This window comes from Anopheles funestus, chromosome 3RL (genome assembly GCF_943734845.2).
Source record: "Anopheles funestus chromosome 3RL, idAnoFuneDA-416_04, whole genome shotgun sequence".
Taxonomy (NCBI): Eukaryota; Metazoa; Arthropoda; class Insecta; order Diptera; family Culicidae; genus Anopheles; species Anopheles funestus.
The window spans coordinates 49,701,777-49,721,392 of NC_064599.1; the positions used below are offsets into that span (position 1 = coordinate 49,701,777).

Below are 19,616 nucleotides of genomic sequence, written 5' to 3' on the forward strand. Positions count from 1 at the left end.
GCACATCGGGTTTCTTTAGTCTTGGTTTCATGATGTGCCATTGTAGGATCGACCACGGAAAAGAAATATTTTCGGAGCGCATGACATGTATTCCGTTTTCTACAACCATTAAAAATAGAAAATTGTTGAATAAAATGTCTAATCAAATTCGAAAATTCCTTACCCCTTACCGACAGCAAATCAGATCTATTTAACGCAATATATTAATGGATGTTTTCACTGTTTTTCAAAATTTGCTGTGGTCAATGGTGGCCCGGTGGCCCGGTTGCCCGGTCTTGGTAATATTATCACCATCTTAACCAGCTATTCCTTTTCTCCTGGATGGGCATCACCATTTACTCTTCAAATTGTAGTGTTTTGTGTTTTGCACTATACGCTTAACATTTATTTAGTATATAAGTATAAGGATTTACACGGAGCGGTACAGAGCTTGGAAATTGATCTTACACGGTCGACGGTCCGTAAGTGAGAGAGCCGGTGATTGGATCTCAACGGCTGTGACCCCTGTGAACTCGCAGATAAACGGCATCGCACGCACTCTCTTACAGAACGGTGCGAGCCACCAGGTCATATCACAGGGGAGACATTACTGCCATCACAACATAGCGAATTTAAAAAAAAGAAGAAGAGGTCTTGGCCAGCCATTGCTAACTTTCCTTGGCTTTATTAACCCGTAGAGAGACAGTTTATCCTGCGTACGGAAGTTTAGCCCGGAAGAGATTTAATCACTGGTTCTGTGGTGTACAAACCCGCGCCGCTACCATTCAGCAATTCCCGCTCAGCAATTAAAAAATCACAAATCTTCGTTGAATTGCTTCAAACTAATATTCTGATGTTAAAATGTAATTAATTTTGCTTTCTTCAATTTTTGCTAATTTTCACTTGGCCAACACACTCTGGCAACCGTACCACTTGTACCATTTGTTGAGCCAGCCTACTAAGAAATATTTAGCATCGTACTACCGTAAAACATCGTTTGGTATAATCCATTAGGCGCGTCTACACGATACGATTCCGATTCGATTTTTCACATTCAGCGAATCTTTTTCGTATGCATTGGTGTGTTCGAGCAGAGTTGGGCAATCTTTTTCGCCTGAAAAGATTAACCAACTTTGGTGGATGCCTCGAATCTTTCGCTTGTAATCTTTACCCGGTTACTTTGATGAAAATTACATATCTTGTCAGATGTCAGATCTCAAATGTGAGAAGAAAGCAATCATCCTCCGGAAGACGGTGTGTATTTAACGTTGTTGTGAAGAAAAACAAACATCTACAAAAATATACGTTTTAAATGTAAGTATGGTTTGTGTATATATCGTTTTTCTTCACAAGGCGGGCGGAATTTTTAAATTTGGGTTCCCAGTTTTAGGAATAGAAATGAAGAATGGGCGAGTTCTTCTTTTCCTACTTTTATTTTCTCGTTCGCCACACGACGGGGTATTACGTAATGTTATACTACAAGGAGAGAAGTCCCCACACAAGAACAATAATTGCGGTAAACCTCCGGTTTATATACCGTCAGTACAGTGTACCAATCCTGTATCTTTCTCACTCAGGATACTCCGTACTTCCTCAGGGTTCTGTACTCAGGCTACAGTACTCAGGGTTCCGTACTTCCCACTTAACATTTCAACGTGGTCCGCAGGTCACCTACTAGAGGGGAAGGGTTGCCACATGTTTGACGACTATTTTGTGATGAAAGCCTAAACCATTCACGGTGTGCATTATGCGCATTTTTTTTGGTTGGTTATGTGTATTCTCGTGTTTGTTTTAACTGACCCAAGAATTTTCACACTACAACCAATGATTTATGTGTTTTTCTAATTATATTGCAAAACATAGCTTCGGTTTAGGAAAATAACTTATGATTTTATTATGTTTCTTTAGGATATAAAAGATCAAGCTTCATCGTTGAAATTGAACTCGATCGAACTCGTAAAAGAACATGGAGTCTTGTGGTCAGTAACGTCCAAAAAATATTTGGACAGTAATTTATAAAAGGATGCATGGAAAAAAAATTCCCTGGATTTGGGACAACCTGTGGAAATGTGTCGAAAGAAATGGAGTTCCTTGTGTGCTTACTATCGAAAAGAGAAGGCTAAAATTAACCAATCGATGATAACGGGTTCAGGTATGTACGACAACCAGTTATGTTCCAAATAATTAAAAAAAAATTATTGTAGGACACTCTGATGTATAACAGGTTGGCTGATAAGTCCCCGGTCGTACACATAGATGGCGCCGCTAGTATTAAATGCATATTATTTTTATATAGTAACAACCTTCAAACGATTAGTGTCAAAATTTGACGTCTGTATGTCAATTAGTTTGTGAGACAGAGCGTCTTTTGTCAAGCAACTTTTGTAATTGTGAAAAAAATGGAAAAAAAGGAATTTCGTGTTTTGATAAAATACTGTTTTCTGAAGGGAAAAAATACAGTGGAAGCAAAAACTTGGCTTGATAATGAGTTTCCGGACTCTGCCCCAGGGAAATCAACAATAATTGATTGGTATGCAAAATTCAAGCGTGGTGAAATGAACACGGAGGACGGTGAACGCAGTGGACGCCCGAAGGAGGTGGTCCCGACGAAAACATAAAAAAATCCAAAAAAAATTGTGAGACAGAGCGTCTTTTGTCAAGAAACTTTTGTTATTGTGAAAAAAATGGAAAAAAAGGAATTTCGTGTTTTGATAAAATACTGTTTTCTGAAGGGAAAAAATACAGTGGAAGCAAAAACTTGGCTTGATAATGAGTTTCCGGACTCTGCCCCAGGGAAATCAACAATAATTGATTGGTATGCAAAATTCAAGCGTGGTGAAATGAACACGGAGGACGGTGAACGCAGTGGACGCCCGAAGGAGGTGGTCCCGACGAAAACATAAAAAAATCCACAAAATGATTTTGAATGACCGTAGAATGAAGTTGATCGAGATAGCAGAGGCCTTAAAGATATCAAAGGAACGTGTTGGTCATATCATTCATCAATATTTGGATATGCGGAAGCTCTGTGCAAAATGGGTGCCACGCGAGCTCACATTTGACCAAAAACACCAACGTGTCGATGATTCAGAGCGGTGTTTGCAGCTGTTAACTCGTAATACACCCGAGTTTTTGCGTCGATATGTGACAATAGATGAAACATGGGTCCATCACTACACTCCTGAGTCCAATCGACAGTCGACTCAGTGGACAGCGACCGGTGAACCGGCTCCGAAGCGTGAAAAGACTCAAAAGTCCGCTGGCAAAGTAATGGCCTCTGTTTTTTGGGATGCGCATGGAATAATTTTTATCGATTATCTTGAGAAGGGAAAAACCATCAACAGTGACTATTATATGGCGTTATTGGAGCGTTTGAAGGTCGAAATCGAGGCAAAACGGCCCCATATGAAGAAGAAAAAAGTGTTGTTCGACCAAGACAACGCACCGTGCCACAAGTCATTGAGAACGATGGCAAAAATTCATGAATTGGGCTTCGAATTGCTTCCCCACTCACCGTATTCTCCAGATCTGGCCCCCAGCGACTTTTTCTTGTTCTCAGACCTCAAAAGGATGCTCACAGGGAAAAAATTTGGCTGCAATGAAGAGGTGGTCGCCGAAACTGATAATCGTTGTATCGCTCTTGAAGGGAACTATGTTGAATAATAAAAACGAATTTTGACAAAAAAAATGTGTTTTTCTTTGTTAGACCGGGGACTTATCAGCCAACCTGTTACCGCTCATCCTGGTTTGCGTATGAAAGCCTGGGATTCATAGGGAACACGGTGAAACCTCGGAAAACCCAGTCTACCGTAAGTTATCAATAATATATTTGTGTTCAGTGAAACATAGTATTAGTCTTGGTCCGGATAATCTAGTAGTATAGTAAGTGTTATTGGTCCGGAATCTGCTTAGTTAACTATTAACTGCTAATGCTTCCACTGTACATGTACAAAATGTGTACAAAATAATGTTTTCTAGACAACAAAAAATGTTGTAGACAAGTATTGTTTTATTGGTTTCGGTACTGATTTGCTATTGCGTAGTTTGTGATAAATTCATGCGCAAGATACAAGCGCACTTGCTGCATTTGTGCTGCTGATCGCCGTGGTATTCCAGCCAGAGGTAACATCGACGAGGTGGGTGCGCCAGGAACCATTGACGGTGTCTCCCTGAATTTCTTGATCGATGGATCCCACTGGTGTGTATATTTGGCTTGAATTCCTTTTACGGGAAAAATTATGCAGGTAGACCGTTGCCAACACCACCTTTTCTGCGACTGTTGGTTCGAGTAACATAGGTTTACGAAGTACTCTGTAAACGTTGCTTAAAATACCAAAAGCATTTTCCACAGTTCTTCTAGCTCTACTAAGGCGGTATTTATAAATTCTTTGCGGTGAATTTCTGACAGGAACACCCCCGAAAGGGGTTAGCATATAATGTTTGAGAGCAAAGGCCTTATCGCCTAAAAACACGTAGGGTACCCGTATACTGTTTGTATGTTGCCTTGATAATACTTCGGGTTCTGGTATATTTAGATTATTGTTCTCTAGTTCGCCAAAAATGGAGCTGTTAGCCAATACACCACCATCTGAAATTCTTCCCTGTCATCCGACATCAGCATACATAAAATTATAATTGGCGTCTACAATACCTAATAAAACTATACTGTAAAAATTTTTATAATTGTAATATTCTGCTCCGCTATTCTTAGGAGCAATTATGCTGACATGCTTTTCGTCAATAGCTCCGATGACGATGAGGAAAATTCCACTTCCTCTCAAATTATGTAGCTACCTCCTTCCACTCGGTATTCGTAGATGGCAGCTAAAAAAAGTACCATAATTATTATTAATATTTTTAATGCTAGTATAATAAGTAAATTATTTTGTTTTAATTTTCAATTGTCGAACCAGAACAACATCCTTCTACATCATCCGCTGTACATACATGCGAAACTGGTCGTCAAAAGAAAAAAAAAATTCGATGAAAAATTTGAGCAAATGTTTACGGCCATAGGACACAGCTTGGAGACAATTATAGATAGTTTGAGCGTTCAAAACAGCAGGAACGTTGCTTTTGGCAACCTCCTCACAAAAACGCTGAACCAATTACCTGTGGCTCGGCAGGAGGAGTTAATAAAACTCTGTAATGAGGCGATGCACCAGGTTGTAACAGGGCAACATGAGGAATAAACCAAATGAATGACCAAACATGAATTACCAAATGATTATTTATATTTAAAAAGGACTTCTTCTTTCATGGCTTATCGAGCTATGAGGCCATGTCCAGTTATAGATATAGAAAAATGTGTAAAGCTGATTTTACAACATTAATGTTCCTGTATGAATTTCACTGACCGGGAAATCGGTATTATAGTGATATTTAGAAAAAGGATGTGTTGCACGTTAGAGGGTCAGTTTGCTACTGTTTTTTATTCTGTCCGGTTACAAGTTCATTCGTAGTTCATGCGTTGAGTTCATTTTTCTTATCCCTATTCCTTACTTCGTGCGTCCGATTTATACTAATAGCTCCTAGTGTTGTCCTGTATCGTTACGTTGTAAAATTTAAAAAAAAACGGAATTCAAATAATTTTCGTGCTACAACTATAAATTCCAACAGTTCCTCTTAAATTTTTAATGTTATCGTTTAACTTAACATAGACTGAATACGTAGATAGTGGTAATCAAAAAATCTTACCTTTACATAATCATGAAGAGCATCTTTGATGGCATCACATACTTGAGGGATAATTTTCGAAATACTAGATTTTGAGACCTGCATGTAAACAAGGGTATTTGTGTGAACAGTAAAAACATATATTAAATTAGGTGTTTGAAAAATTTATCAAATTCTTACTCGGAATAGGACGGATAACGATTCATATGAATCGCCCGTTGCAAGGAATCGCATTTTTATACATAGTCTCTCCAGAGGAAAAATCGCTTTACGCATGTGTGAGAAACCTCACGAAACCAGTCGTGCGAGATTGTTTCTTTCGCAAAATCTTTCCGGATTCCTTTTAATACGTGTAACGCGCGCGATGATCGGTTAGCTACTGTGTATTCATTTGTCCTTAAATTCATTTTACATCGAGTTCATTTCGTAATCCTAATAGTTCATTAATCATTGCCCTCGATCGGTTGTCATAATTACTCCTCTAGTGCAGTTTTTAGCTAAGGTCTATATTGCATGTAAATATCCGTGAAATATTTCAACTTAATTTTAATTAATTCAGATAAATCTCAACATTCCGGCCACCAAAGAAAGTATTTCTTTAACTAATCTAAGAAGTTCAATATTGGCTTATCTGTAATGATTACATGCAATTCACTGCTCTAAACCTATCATGTGTGACCGCTATCAATGTGATCTCATGCCAAGTGAAGTGTATGTGTATGTGTATGTGTATGACACTTGTTTTGTTTTGTTTGTTTTGTTTTGATCGAAACCGAATGATCCCTCGTGGCTACTTATCTTCAAAAAGATTTGGATTCGGAAGAATAGCTAATCTAGCTGCTGCACGTACTATTTCCTTCCCTGCACCTGTTCTCAAAGTGACAACTCGAACCGTATTATCCTTCCCTGGGTGTAATTTCGTTATTCTGCCCATTGGCCATAAGGTAGGTGGTGTGTTGTCTTCCTTGATAATAACTAGTTGTCCCTCTTTCAGATCTACCGGTTTTGATGAAATATGCTTTGCACGGGCCTGTAGCTGTTGCAAATATTCTGGGTACCACCGTGCCCATATACACTGAAGGTGTTTTTGAACGAGTTCGTATTCTTTCAACCGATTTGACGGAGTGTTCGTACAATCAACCTGTGGTGGTGCTAACATGTTTGACCCTACTAAGAAATGACCCGGTGTCAACGGTTCCATATCAGTGGGTTCGCTCGATAACGGAACTAATGGTCGAGAATTAAGACATTGCTCAACCTGGGCCAACAATGTCAACCAGCCTTCTTGGGTGAGGCTCGCCGTTCCAATCGTCCGTATAATGTGATGTTTTGCGGACCGTACCGCAGCCTCCCACAGTCCACCGAAATGAGGCGCCCGTGGTGGAATGAACTTCCACCGGATTTCGTTGATCGCGCACCAATTGAAAATTTCCGCCCGTTCCGTGTTCCTGCACTTCAGCATCTGGTACAGACGATGCAGCTCGTGTGCAGCCCCCTTAAATGTAGTCGCGTTGTCGGAGTGAATTTCCGTAACCAGACCTCTGCGAGCGATGAATCGTCGTAGTGCGGCTAAAAATGCAAAGGTGGTTAGATCGTTGACCAACTCTATGTGCACCGCTCTCGTCGAAAAGCATACGAAGATCGCGATGTATGCTTTGGTTGCGCTTCGATTGCGGATGGCTGACTTGATCATTACGGGTCCGCAATAATCAACCCCGCACACTGCAAACGGCCTTGTCGGTGACACTCTACATGTAGGCAAATCGGCGGCAGCTTGTCTCACCAACGAAGGTAAAAAACACCTTAAAACACCTGTGGCATCGATGAAAAATAGACTTCACTAAACTGCGGCCTCCGATTATCCAAAATCGCTGACGAAGTGAAGCTAGCAAAAGTTGCGGTCCAGCATGCAACAGTTTGCGATGATACCAACAAACCAGTAATGATGCGAGCGGGTGTTTCGACGATAGCACAATCGGATGTTTCGTGGCGTCTGTAATCTGCGCGTTCCGAAGCCGGCCACCAACACGCAAGATTCCATCATGATCAACGAAAGGTGACAACCATTTTAACCGTGAGTGTCGTGGCATCTCGTTACCACTCCTTATCGCATGAAGATCCTCCGGAAACGAATCTTGTTGCGCAAGTTTACACAAGCAAATCTCAGCGCGATGTAGTTCATCCTTGGATAGTGTTGAGATCAATGCGATAAGTTCTGCAACTGTTGTATTTTTTCTGCTAACTGCTGTTACCGAAGATACGCTATCCTTTAAGCATCGAAGATAGCGCAAGGCGTAGGCCGTCGTTCGGAGAAGTTTCAGGTAGCCAGAAAACCGTGCGAAATATTTGCTGCCAAAATCGTTCGTTGTAGATGTTGCAGCAACCAATTGTGTAGCTCTCTCCTCGTCATTGCAAACGATTTCTTCTGTGGTAGGGTTATGTGGCCAATCTGCCTCCTTGCTACTTAACCAATGTGGCCCATGCCACCAGCGATGAGAAGATAGTAGCTTGTCTGGAAGCAGCCCACGAGATATATCATCTGCTGGATTGTCCACCCCAGGAACGTGTCTCCAGCATTTGATCCGAGTTTCCTGTTGGATCTGTGCCACTCTGTTGGCGACAAATGGCTTCCAGCGACGTGGAGGTGACTTTAGCCAATATAACACCGTCATCGAATCAGTCCAACAGAAGATGATGATGGGAGTATTGAGTGACGTACTGATTCTCTTAACCAATTGTATGGCTAACCGTGCAGCGCAGAGCTCGAGTCTGGCGATCGAGTGAGTGTTAGCTAGTGAAACAACCTTTGACTTTGCGGTCAACAGGTTCACAGAAATCCCATGATGATTTTCTGCCCGGAAGTAGCAACATGCTCCGTATGCTGCTTGAGAAGCATCCGCGAAGACATGCAATTGGGTGGTAGTTGCATTTGGAAGCGATATGAACCGTGGAATGTGCAACTCACGAAGAGAATGTAGCGATGAGTGAAACCTGTTCCACTCTTGTTGAAGATGCAATGGTAGCTCACTGTCCCAACCCAGTGCAACACCATTTTCCTTAAGCGACCATAACTGCTGCATAAATAGTTTGGCAATAACTATCGTTGGGCCGAGTACTCCGAGGATGTCGAATATTTTAGCGATATACGATAAAACCAAGCGCTTTGTCAACACTGATGCGGAAGGAGGTAGTTCGATGCGAAACCGAATAACGTCTGCTGTTGGCTCCCAGATCAGTCCCAAAGTGGACACAAATTGCGATTTTTTTCCATTCATGGCATGTTTGCAATGCCAAATCTTCCTGAGGGATCCCGTGAAGCGCCTTAGGATTGTTCGATGCCCACTTTTTCAGCGCGAACCCAGCTGACTGCAACATGGATGAGATTTGTTTCTGCATCTCGATCGCGTCTGATATTTCATCTGTCCCCGTCAACAGATCATCAACGTAGAAATCTCGAAGCACCGGAACGACTGCTCGAGGATACTGTTCCTGATGATCGTATGCAATTTGCTTCAATGTCCGTGTGGCTAAGAATGGCGCAGATGCGGTACCATACGTTACGGTTTGTAACTCGAAGGTTGCTATTGGTTCTGACGGATCCTTTCTGTACCGAATTCGAAGAAAGTTTTTATCTGCAGGGTGATGTCGGATTTGACGGTACATCTTTTCAACGTCAGCTGTGAGCGCAATAGCATGTGACCGAAATCGAAGCATAATAGTGTATAGATCTTGCTGAACGACAGGTCCAACCAGCAGGGAATCGTTCAACGAATAACCTGACGTCGTCTTACACGAAGCATCGAATACTACACGAACCTTTGTCGATGTGCTGGATTCTTTTACAACAGCATGGTGCGGTAGGTAGTAATGTGGACATGATTCATCAATTGGCTCCTCAAGCCTTATCATGTGTCCCAAATGTTCATACTCTCGCATGAATGACGAATATGCTTCCCTCATTTCAGGATTAGCCTTCAGTCGCCGTTCTACCGCTAGCAAACGACGATCTGCTATCTGCCTTGAGGCTCCTAAAATGATATTGGGATTAGACTTGTGTGGCAAGCTAACGACATACCTTCCTGAACCATCCCGAGTTGTATTAGCGGTGAAATGATTCTCACAGATGTCTTCTTCCACAGATAGAGCGGGTTCATCGGAGATGGTTTCGCTCTCCCAGAAACGTGTCATGATTGCCTCCAAAGGACTTTCGCTCATTGCAACATGACATACACGTGGAGTTGGTGATGACTGCACTGTATTTCCGGAAACAGCCCATCCAAATCGGGTCTCCACTAGCCACGGCTTGCCTGCGCCTAATGATCGCTTACGTCCAGTATGAACCTCCCAGAATGGATCACTGCCGATGATGAGATCCACCTTACCAGGAACGTGATAAGTGGGATCAGCGAGGGTCACGTTCGGCATATCCCATGAAGAAACGTCTACCGGTTTGGTAGGAATGGCTGCGATCGGTGTGTCAAGGATGAAAAACTCCATCGGTGTGGTGAAGTGTAGATCCTTAGATCGAACACTAGCGGTGATTGAACCTTTCACCTGCTGCCTAGCTGACCCGATGCCAGTAACGCACACATTCACCTTCGTACGAGGGGTGAGGAGTTTCTGAGCCAATGATTCCGATATAAAGTTTAACATCGATCCCGAATCAAGAAGCGCTCTAGCCTCGTGCTTAATTCCATAATCGTCTACGATGTAAACTATTGCCGTCTCGAGAAACACCATTTCATCGTCGGATTGAGCCGCCAGAGTAACTTTCGGTTGAACAGTTACGGATGAATGAGAAGCGTGATGAAGTAGGCTGTGATGACGTTCACGGCATGATCGGCACGAGTAGTCTGATCTACAAGATTTCACTTGGTGTGAGCTGCTGAGGCAGTTCCAACATAGACCCGTTTGTTTTGACGATGTCACGTCGTTGTTGTATCTCCTTGTTGATGAATTCCGGACAATTGCGTAGTAGATGAGGTTCCGGACACTGCAACGGACATCTCTGTAGTTGTGGTGAAGTAGACATGGATGCGTTCTTCTGCATTGCAGCTGCGCTCGTGATCGACTTCCGTGATGCAGGAAGACGATGTGCGCCGGCCACCTTGGTCGGTGCAATCTTTGCGCATGCAAAGCTCTTACTCGATTTCAATATTTGAACACGATCCTGCAGGAATTCAATCAGCTCACTGTACTTATCCCTTTTAAACTGCACGGAGTGTTTTTCCCATGCTAAGATGGTTTCGTTGTCCAACTTCATTAGCAGCATGTTGGACAGAGGTGTGTCCCACGAATCGACTGGTTCTTGTAGTTTTACCAATCCATTCACATGCCGCGTGAATTCATCCACCAACGATGTCAAACCGTCGACACTTTCTGCTTCTATTCCCGGAAGGAAATGAAGCTTCCGCCAATAATCGCGAATCAGCATCCGTGTATTGTCGTAACGCTTAAGAAGTGACGCCCACGTCACAGCGTAGTTCTCGGTAGTCAAAGCCACATGTTCAAAGGGCACCGCTGCGTCGCCCTTCAACGAAGAAAGCAGATATTGTAATTTTGCAATGTGTGGTAAGTCGGGTGAAGCGTCGATCATAGCGACAAAACGATCGCGGAATGACAACCACTTTGTTGAATCCCCATCGAACGTCGGCAGTTCGATTTTTGGCAACCGAAGATTGGGTGCGTTTGGCCGTCCAAACGCAAGCGTTGAATTTGCCAAAAGAGTGGATTCGTTTAGCGGGTTGGCGTCCTTCCGTTGGTTCTCTCTGAGAAATGATTTCAGCCGTCGGCACCGTTCTTCCATATCGATCCTGTCGTTGATACAGGATTGTATCGCCTCACTGCTGTCGTCGCATTCCTCCAGTTTCGCCACTGCGGTGAAAAACTCCTGCTTGTACTGCTCCAGCCCCTCCAAAGCCTCCGGAATTTGGCTTGCATCGTCGCTGCTGAACGCCTGTGTAAACCGCTCCAGCGATTTAATGTTCTCCAACGCGATTAATTTTTGATGCTGGGCAGTTTTGATCTTTTTGTCCATTTTAGTCACTTTCACTGACTGATGATTCATGAAAAATAACTACGACCGAAAAGGACCGAAAAACACGATGACACAAATTTGAACGATGGCGCAATTTCGACCGTTGCCCTTTCCGTAGGGCGAATGAACTTTCACGCGCGAATTCGGAATGGCGCGTAAGATGATTTGCACCTTGCTCGTGATGCGGAGCGTACCGAATATACCGATGCTCTTGATGCAGAGCGAAGAAAGAAACAATTCACACACTAATCCGTATCTATCCGGTTCGAAGGACCAAAAATGTGAGAAACCTCACGAAACCAGTCGTGCGAGATTGTTTCTTTCGCAAAATCTTTCCGGATTCCTTTTAATACGTGTAACGCGAGCGATTATCGGTTAGCTACTGTGTATTCATTTGTCCTTAAATTCATTTTACATCGAGTTCATTTCGTAATCCTAATAGTTCATTAATCATTGCCCTCGATCGGTTGTCATAATTACTCCTCTAGTGCAGTTTTTAGCTAAGGTCTATATTGCATGTAAATATCCGTGAAATATTTCAACTTAATTTTAATTAATTCAGATAAATCTCAACAGCATGGTTGAATCCTTCTTTGTGATACGATTCCTTACAAGCTGCAGCAGAGGATTGAAATCATCTCTGTTGAGCTGCACGAAATTCTTTAGAGTATCTCAAACTCCTTCATTTCTCATATCTTCCAAGTAGTATTTCTGCGATGTTCAAACAATGTTTGCGTCCAAAAATCACGACAACCCCGTTGTCGACGCGCTGCCGCAAATAACCTTATACCATTTGATACCGCTAGTAAACTTCTAGCTAACATCATTTTGCTATGATACATGTTTAATTCTGGTGAAAACACTATAGTATACACTGCGTTTTATTGCACTCCCTATCGACAAACTGCTCGCCTGAGAGTGAATTTCGAGTAAAATTCACGGCTTCACAAGCGGCTTCACAAAAGCTTCACAGCAGATCTTTTGAAGCCGTTTTTTGAGAGTGTGTGCGTGAGATTCATGATTTTATGAGCGCGTTTTCGTAAGGTTCATTTGTTTGCTATAATGTTCATTTTCAATCGTTCTTTCCAGACCGTTGATTTCCAACGGAGTAATGAAAACATTTTTTGTTTTTAACAAATGTTATATTATTTTTTTATTTTTTCTGGTTTTATGGCAAGCGTAAAAAGATAAGAATTAACATGTACTGTTTTAGAATCATAACAATATCAATATCTTACGCTTCATATACCATACCATTCCATCCTGGCAGCGTACAATTTTCAACGCTCGTACTCTGCGCCAGCTTAGCCAGGGATTTCTAATCCTGATCCATATGATTCCGCCCACGATATATTACCGTTTTTCATAATCACGCGGCCAGTTTCGATAGGTGCAGCGTAAACAATACATAAACTTGGACATTTTCTCCCTTCCAAGATCAATTTTCGAAGATATTGATATCCTGTATCAATCAAACAGGTCCAGGCTAAAATTTTTAATGGAATTTTCAGCGTGTTTCGAAACAAACTAACATCGTGTCTTTGAGTTTGGTATCGTATGCGATCTCGATTTAATTTGACCGCATTAACACGCGATTTTTTGCATATTTCACTCTATTTTGTACCTGCAAATGGAAAATAAGACCGATAGGAAAGAAAAAAAGTACACATGTTAGTTAAGTATTAACAAACGTTGTTTTTAGATATGCTTACCAACAAATACAAAGTTCAAATCATTAGGAAACTCGAATCGAATGGTGATTCCTGTACATGATACAAGAAAAAACAAGATTAATTATTAATTTCTCTACAATCTGCTAAAAGTCTAACATATTACTTACTCGAGTTAGTAAGCTTTATCGGTCACGGTTTGTAGAGGTGCTAGGTGGCCATAGAACATTGTCTCAGAGAAGGCGATAGAACATTGTGAGCAGAGCGAAGAAAAATCCAATCCAGCGCCTATGTAGAGTGCTAACAAGAGCGGTTTCCACTATCCTGTTTGTTGAGCAATGAAAATAAGGAAGATTAGGACACTGACACTTCTTCGAGAATCGTTAGCTGCGATACAAACCGATTTAGAACCGATCAGCAGCAAAAACAACCAATACTAAGGTTGGCTTGTCTTTCACTTCCATTGGCAGGTGCATCATAGAACTGGATAATCACGACCATGTCCAATAATTTGTTCCTTTCAAATGACGCGGAAAAGATGCTTCTAGCGATTCGTACGCTCTGTCCGAGAGCAACCACCAAGAAGTATGAATGTCAACTGAAATAAGAAGAAGAAGTTTCACGTTCAACCGATTGCGTTAGACGCCATGGCATTGATTGTACAGGGTAGCCTACCTTTGAAGCAGTAGGCCAAAGGGACGCGTGGGCACAGTTGTTAGAAAACACGCGCTTTTCTCTTTTGACGAAGTATTTCACACTACGGCACTTGAATCCTTCCTGCTTCCTGAATTTGTGTACACAAAAACCTCTAGATATGAGGTCAACTGTGGCCATATGTCCCCACGCGTTACTTTTCAAATGTCTTGAAACAGCTTGTCCTGCCTCTGCATCGTCGTATTCAGCCGAAATCTGCGCCAGCAGGTTACCACGCTGGCGGTACAACTTACCAGTGCCGGCACAGGAATATCCTTTTACAACTAGAACTGGAACAACTTTGCAAACACTATTCCACAATCGAATACACAGTCTACACACTGGCGCAATCCACAATTCACTAACTATTTCCGTATGAAAATGTACAGCGACCGAGCGAAACAGAAAAACAGGTTTTTCGCAGCTCGCTCGCCGTCGATGTACGAAGAACTGCTGGCAGAAAGAACAGCAATGGAAACTAAACGCAGCGGTTAATCGGCCGTATCGGGGAAATCGATCGTTCCGCAAAGGTCGTCGCGCGGTGTAACTCATTTTGTAGCACAGCTATCTGAGAGTATTTGAACAAACAGTTATGCACTGAGTTGAAAGGCAGTTTCGTTGTGAATTGATATACCTTTTTATGTCATTTGCGTACTGAAAACAAAAAACCTGTTTATTGTTCTCAAGCTACATAAAATATGAAATTTAGTTTCGTGGGTTTAAGTAAAACATGTAAAAATTCGCAATTAAAACATATTTTTGCTTAATTTTGAATCTCCATAAAGCTTGCAACAACATTCATGTTCTATAACATCAGTAGAAATATTTAAACACAACCATAAGCAAAATGCACCCCGAATCCGCTGCTCAAAAAGTCGCGGATTTCTTTCCATGCAAATGGGAACGGTCGTCGCCGTGTATAACACTTGTTTTCAAACATATTGCGTTTGCTTCAATCTAGTAGGCGCTTTAGTTTGAATGAGTGTAATTGAGTGGTTCCGTGAGTTGAAATGAGTGTAAATGAGTGCACCGCGGCGACCTTTGCGGAACAATCGATTTCCCCGATACGGCCGAATATGTTAACTCTGCATGCACCGCCACACTTATTATGATTGGATGAATTAATTACACGTTGTTTAATTAATCAACGATGTAGACTTTTTTTTATTCTAAATGCGGATTTTTTTATATTTATATCTTTCACCCCACTTCCTGACCGTTGTTATACATAATTAAAATAAATTGGTAAAAATCTGAACTGAAACTACAAACAAACAGATACAAAAACAAAGCTTCTCCTAGCTTTCGACAGGTCTTCTCCTCATCGAAACGATTTCGATCGAAATGTAGTGTTGGCGATACCAATTGTCGACAAAGTTGTCGACTGCTCGATGTTTTACTCACGTTTTGTCTACAGGTCGAAACTGACATTTCGATTTCGATTTCGATCGACTCATCCAGGCTTACGCGATGCCGCGGTGAATTTTGTTCACCCGAAATGAACATTTGTTCACGAGTTTTCGATTTCGATCGTAATCGAAAGCTTATACGATTCCACCCAATGTCAACAAAAGCAATGGTACCTCTACAGTGCGATGAATTTCATTGACGCTACAACGGAGTGTGGTGAAACAGAAGATACGGTGAGTTAAACAAATTAGGCTACGTGCCGATCATGTTTTTGAATGAATGCTCGGGTAAATGAAACAACTGATGTTTAAAAACTAACCTATCTCGGATTGTTGACAAAATATTCAGGCAAATGTTGTCGTATTTGTAACAACCTAAGATTTGGTCGTACGGTATTTCCTGCCAGTTCCGCCATATTGTTTGACGGATCACTACTTTCTGCATTTACTAATGCTTGTTCAGTTTCCTGATGTCTGCGAATAAAATTGGGCAGGTACACTGTGGCAAGCACTATTTTTCGGACAACTGGTGGTTCTAATTTCATTGGTTTTCTTAGCACCCTAAATCTGGCACTAAGAATACCAAACGCCATTTCTACTGGTCGCCGAGCTCGGGAATGACGCTCATTGAAAATTCTCTCTTTAGATCCCCGAGCGGTAATACCACCAAAGGGTCTGATACAATAATTGGTGAAAGCGAATGCTTTGTCACCTAATAGCATATACGGAATGTTGATATGTGATGAGTCATTTAGCGGTTGAGGTGCCGGAATGTTTAACATTCTTCTCTCTAACATGTAGTACAAACTAGTGCTTCGTAAAATTCCTTCATCTGATATTCTGCCCTTTGCTCCTACATTTGCGTACAGGAAATTGTAATTAGCATCAACCACAGCTAATAACTCAACACTGAAAAATCTTTATAATTGTAATTATCCGTTCCTGTGTTGTGTGGTGATGTAATGCCAACATGCTTTCCATCCATGGCTCCATTAGCATGAGGAAAATCCCATTTCTCTTCAAAGCCTTTTGACACACGTAACCATTCTTCAGTTGTGGACGGCAACTATGGAAATGAAATAGAAAAAAAAATTGAAATGAAATCTTGTACTACAAGCAACGTAAAAATTAAATTATTTATGGTAGCAATACTAACAGGCTTTTATTAAATGTATCAATTTCGTTTTAGTTTGAACCAGAAATCGAAATGTTGGATGAGGCACTGGAGTATTGTTACGACTTACAGCAAACAGTCTCAATACAACCAGAATCATCAGAACATTTCGAGCAACCACCATCACCAGGCCTGTCTACTTCAAGACCATCGTTAACCCCACATGATAATCCACGTGAGCTACCTTCCGTCCCGATACATCAAACTCCTCCTGCCGAACGTGCTAGGAATACAAAACGGAAATGGTACGAGGCTAACCTAAGCTATAATCAAGAAGTGCTCCGTACGCTGCAAGAAGTGTCCACGGCTACTAATACGATGTTAAGATCAATAACATCAGATAGTGACGCGTCACGTTTCGGGATAAATGCTACAAAAATATTGGAGCAATGGTCTCCCCAAAGACGACGGGCAGCCATAATAAAAATGGAAGCATTTTTGAATGAGGAGGAGGCAAAGCGCTTTCAGCATCATTTTGACAACGAGCCTTAATTTGATTGCATACGAACTGAAATAAAGTTAGTCTTGTTCTGAATTGTAACCTGTTAGGACGTGTCGTCTTTCTCTTTAAAAACAATTCAAAATTTCTTTCGGATTAGATATACTATCTGGTTATATATTAGTAAAGGTTTTTGGTGGAGGGTAGTATAAGTTATTATGAAACATTTTTGAAACATATATTCCTTTAGGCCAAATCGGCCTTTCAGGTAACGGCTTAGATTTACATTACTTACTCTAAAAAACTAATTTAAAGAACTATTAGAATCATTGAATAGAACTATTTCCTCATGTTAAAAAAGAACGGTCCAAATGGGATCCTGTCATGTAAAAAGCTGGTTTCACTACATGAGAACCACCACTTCTTTTGTGTACAATGACATACAATTTTGAAGTTACTTAGGCTCCGATCGTTTTTATCATTCCGGAAACCCATTTTCGTTCCTCACGGCTTTTGTTCGGAACGATGTAATAAAAGTGTGTAAACTAAGCCTTAGTAGTAGCGAGTAACGGTTGGAGATTTACTCGCATCTCGCACACATCTTTCTGCTCTTAGCTTCAGCCTCCAAATCCGCTACTTACGCCACTTTGGTCTCTTTTTCACGACACCAAAGGCGGGTTCTCCTCTAAATCACACAGGTTAATTTGATGAAATATATTTAGTTGTTCCTACCTTCACGTATCTCCGTAGCACTATAATCAGGCAGGAACAAACTTCCCCAATAAACTTTGAAATTGATTGCTCTGAAGGCTTATAATAATAGTGTTGTTAGAATTTACGTTAAAGATAAGTACGCAGGGAGCGCTTTTCTACTCGTCACACAACTCGGTTTATTCACACATATATATATATATATTATGCAACTCGTCTTGAGCGGAAGTAGTTAGAAGAATGACAATTGAAGAATGGCGTTACATTAGTTCGTCTGCGTTGCACAATGGGTGATCCCATGTCCAACAAGGGTAAGTTTAATATTACCATACAACAAAGCAATAGTGGACATTTTGGGCACTTACTCTGTAGGCATACTCCAAACTTTTATAATCATCACCCGAAGCAAGAAACCGTAAAGTGATAATCAATTTGTCCTTTGCTGTTATGGCCTTTCGCATATTCGTATCCTGTTTTTGGATCATGAGTGTCACTAGCAACAGCAGATAATTAAAATCTGCTCTCGACATCCGCATAAAATGTATGATGGTTGTATCTAACTCCTCCTTAAGTATCGAGGACAGGAGATTGCTTGCATGTTCATTCCTTTCCAAAAGCATAGGTCTCATCCAAATGCGCTCCCGTGGCCTACGTAATTGAAGAAGGTGTAGCCGAATAAAGTTCGTCCACGACGAAGTAAGCCTGAGAAGGTTTTCCTCCATTACTAGACAAATTTATAACGAAAGAACAAACACGAAAAGCGAAAACGGAAACGGAAAGAACAGAATAAACATTTGTATCGAACAACGTATTTAATATTTGTTGTTGTAAATTTCGGCGCTGACAGTTCAAATATCGCTAATAATTCCTGCGAAATTTAACATGAAATTACACGACAATTTCCAAATATGACAGTTTTGACAATTGAAATTTGCGACAAATCGCAATTGCGACATGTCGCAGCGCTCATCTATTTGCACCTTTACGATGTAACCGTGCCGACGAACCGCATGGTCGACATAGCGGTTATAGCAGGACAAAGGTTAGGGTAACATAAACAAACCATGACAGGATAGGGTAGGATGTAGGCACCTTGGTTGTCAAAGTGACAGAATAGGACTTTCGAACATGATCGAGAAAGCGCAATGATCGGAGCGAAGCGATAGCGCAACGGTCATCGCGGGAAAAAAAGGGATATAAGGAGCGTGCGTAGGGCAAACGGCCTCTGCGCATTACAAACCGTCAAAGTACCGCGTTTTTAAAAACCCCGCCACATAGTCATATAAAACTGTTATACGGATTAATAAGCGTATAAGCGGATTGATTGTTAGCGTTGTTATTTAAACGGTAAATAGTATCACGGGCGCAGAGAGTTGCGTTTGCAACAGAGCCTGTAACAAAAAGATTGGTAGGTGTGTTAGAAATTTTCGGGTAATTTTCTAACTAACAAGACTTTTTTTGCCAAACACCGCTCTATGGTGCGCCAAAAAATTGGTCTTTATTCGCTTGCGTACGAAAAAGCCCCTCTATGGGCGCATCCTGCGGTTTTTATACCTGTTTTTCTTCCATCCTTTTTTCTTCTTCTCCTGACATCCCTATTTTCTCATATCTTTTGACAGGTCGTTGGGACCTGATCTTCCTTCCTTTATAAGGTTCCAACAAGGTGTTTTCGTGTTTTCACGATACCAATCTTTACCAGGCCTGCTTACTTCTTCGTGCTTCCAGCACAAATAAAATATATCAGAAAAGATATGTTCTTTCATCAAAATAACCGTTTCTTATAATCGGGTGTCAAAAGATTACAAGCGAAAGATTCGAAGCATCCACC

General features: G+C 41.4%; 2 protein-coding genes and 1 pseudogene across 2 annotated transcripts; all 3 read right to left on the minus strand.

Annotated features, from left to right (window-relative positions):
* Nucleotides 1-4,027: 4,027 nt before the first annotated feature.
* Nucleotides 4,028-5,931, minus strand: LOC125769718 (putative nuclease HARBI1; annotated as a pseudogene).
* A 1,932-nt stretch (nt 5,932-7,863) lies between these two features.
* Nucleotides 7,864-10,558, minus strand: LOC125769625 (uncharacterized). The gene has a single exon (XM_049438422.1). The coding sequence runs from the start codon at nt 10,393-10,395 to the stop codon at nt 8,791-8,793; it is 1,605 nt and encodes a 534-aa protein (XP_049294379.1). The 5' UTR covers nt 10,396-10,558; the 3' UTR covers nt 7,864-8,790.
* Nucleotides 10,514-11,692, minus strand: LOC125769472 (uncharacterized). The gene has a single exon (XM_049438206.1). It carries the CDS (start codon nt 11,690-11,692, stop codon nt 10,514-10,516), a length of 1,179 nt encoding a protein of 392 aa, XP_049294163.1.
* Between the last annotated feature and the right edge of the window lie 7,924 nt (nt 11,693-19,616).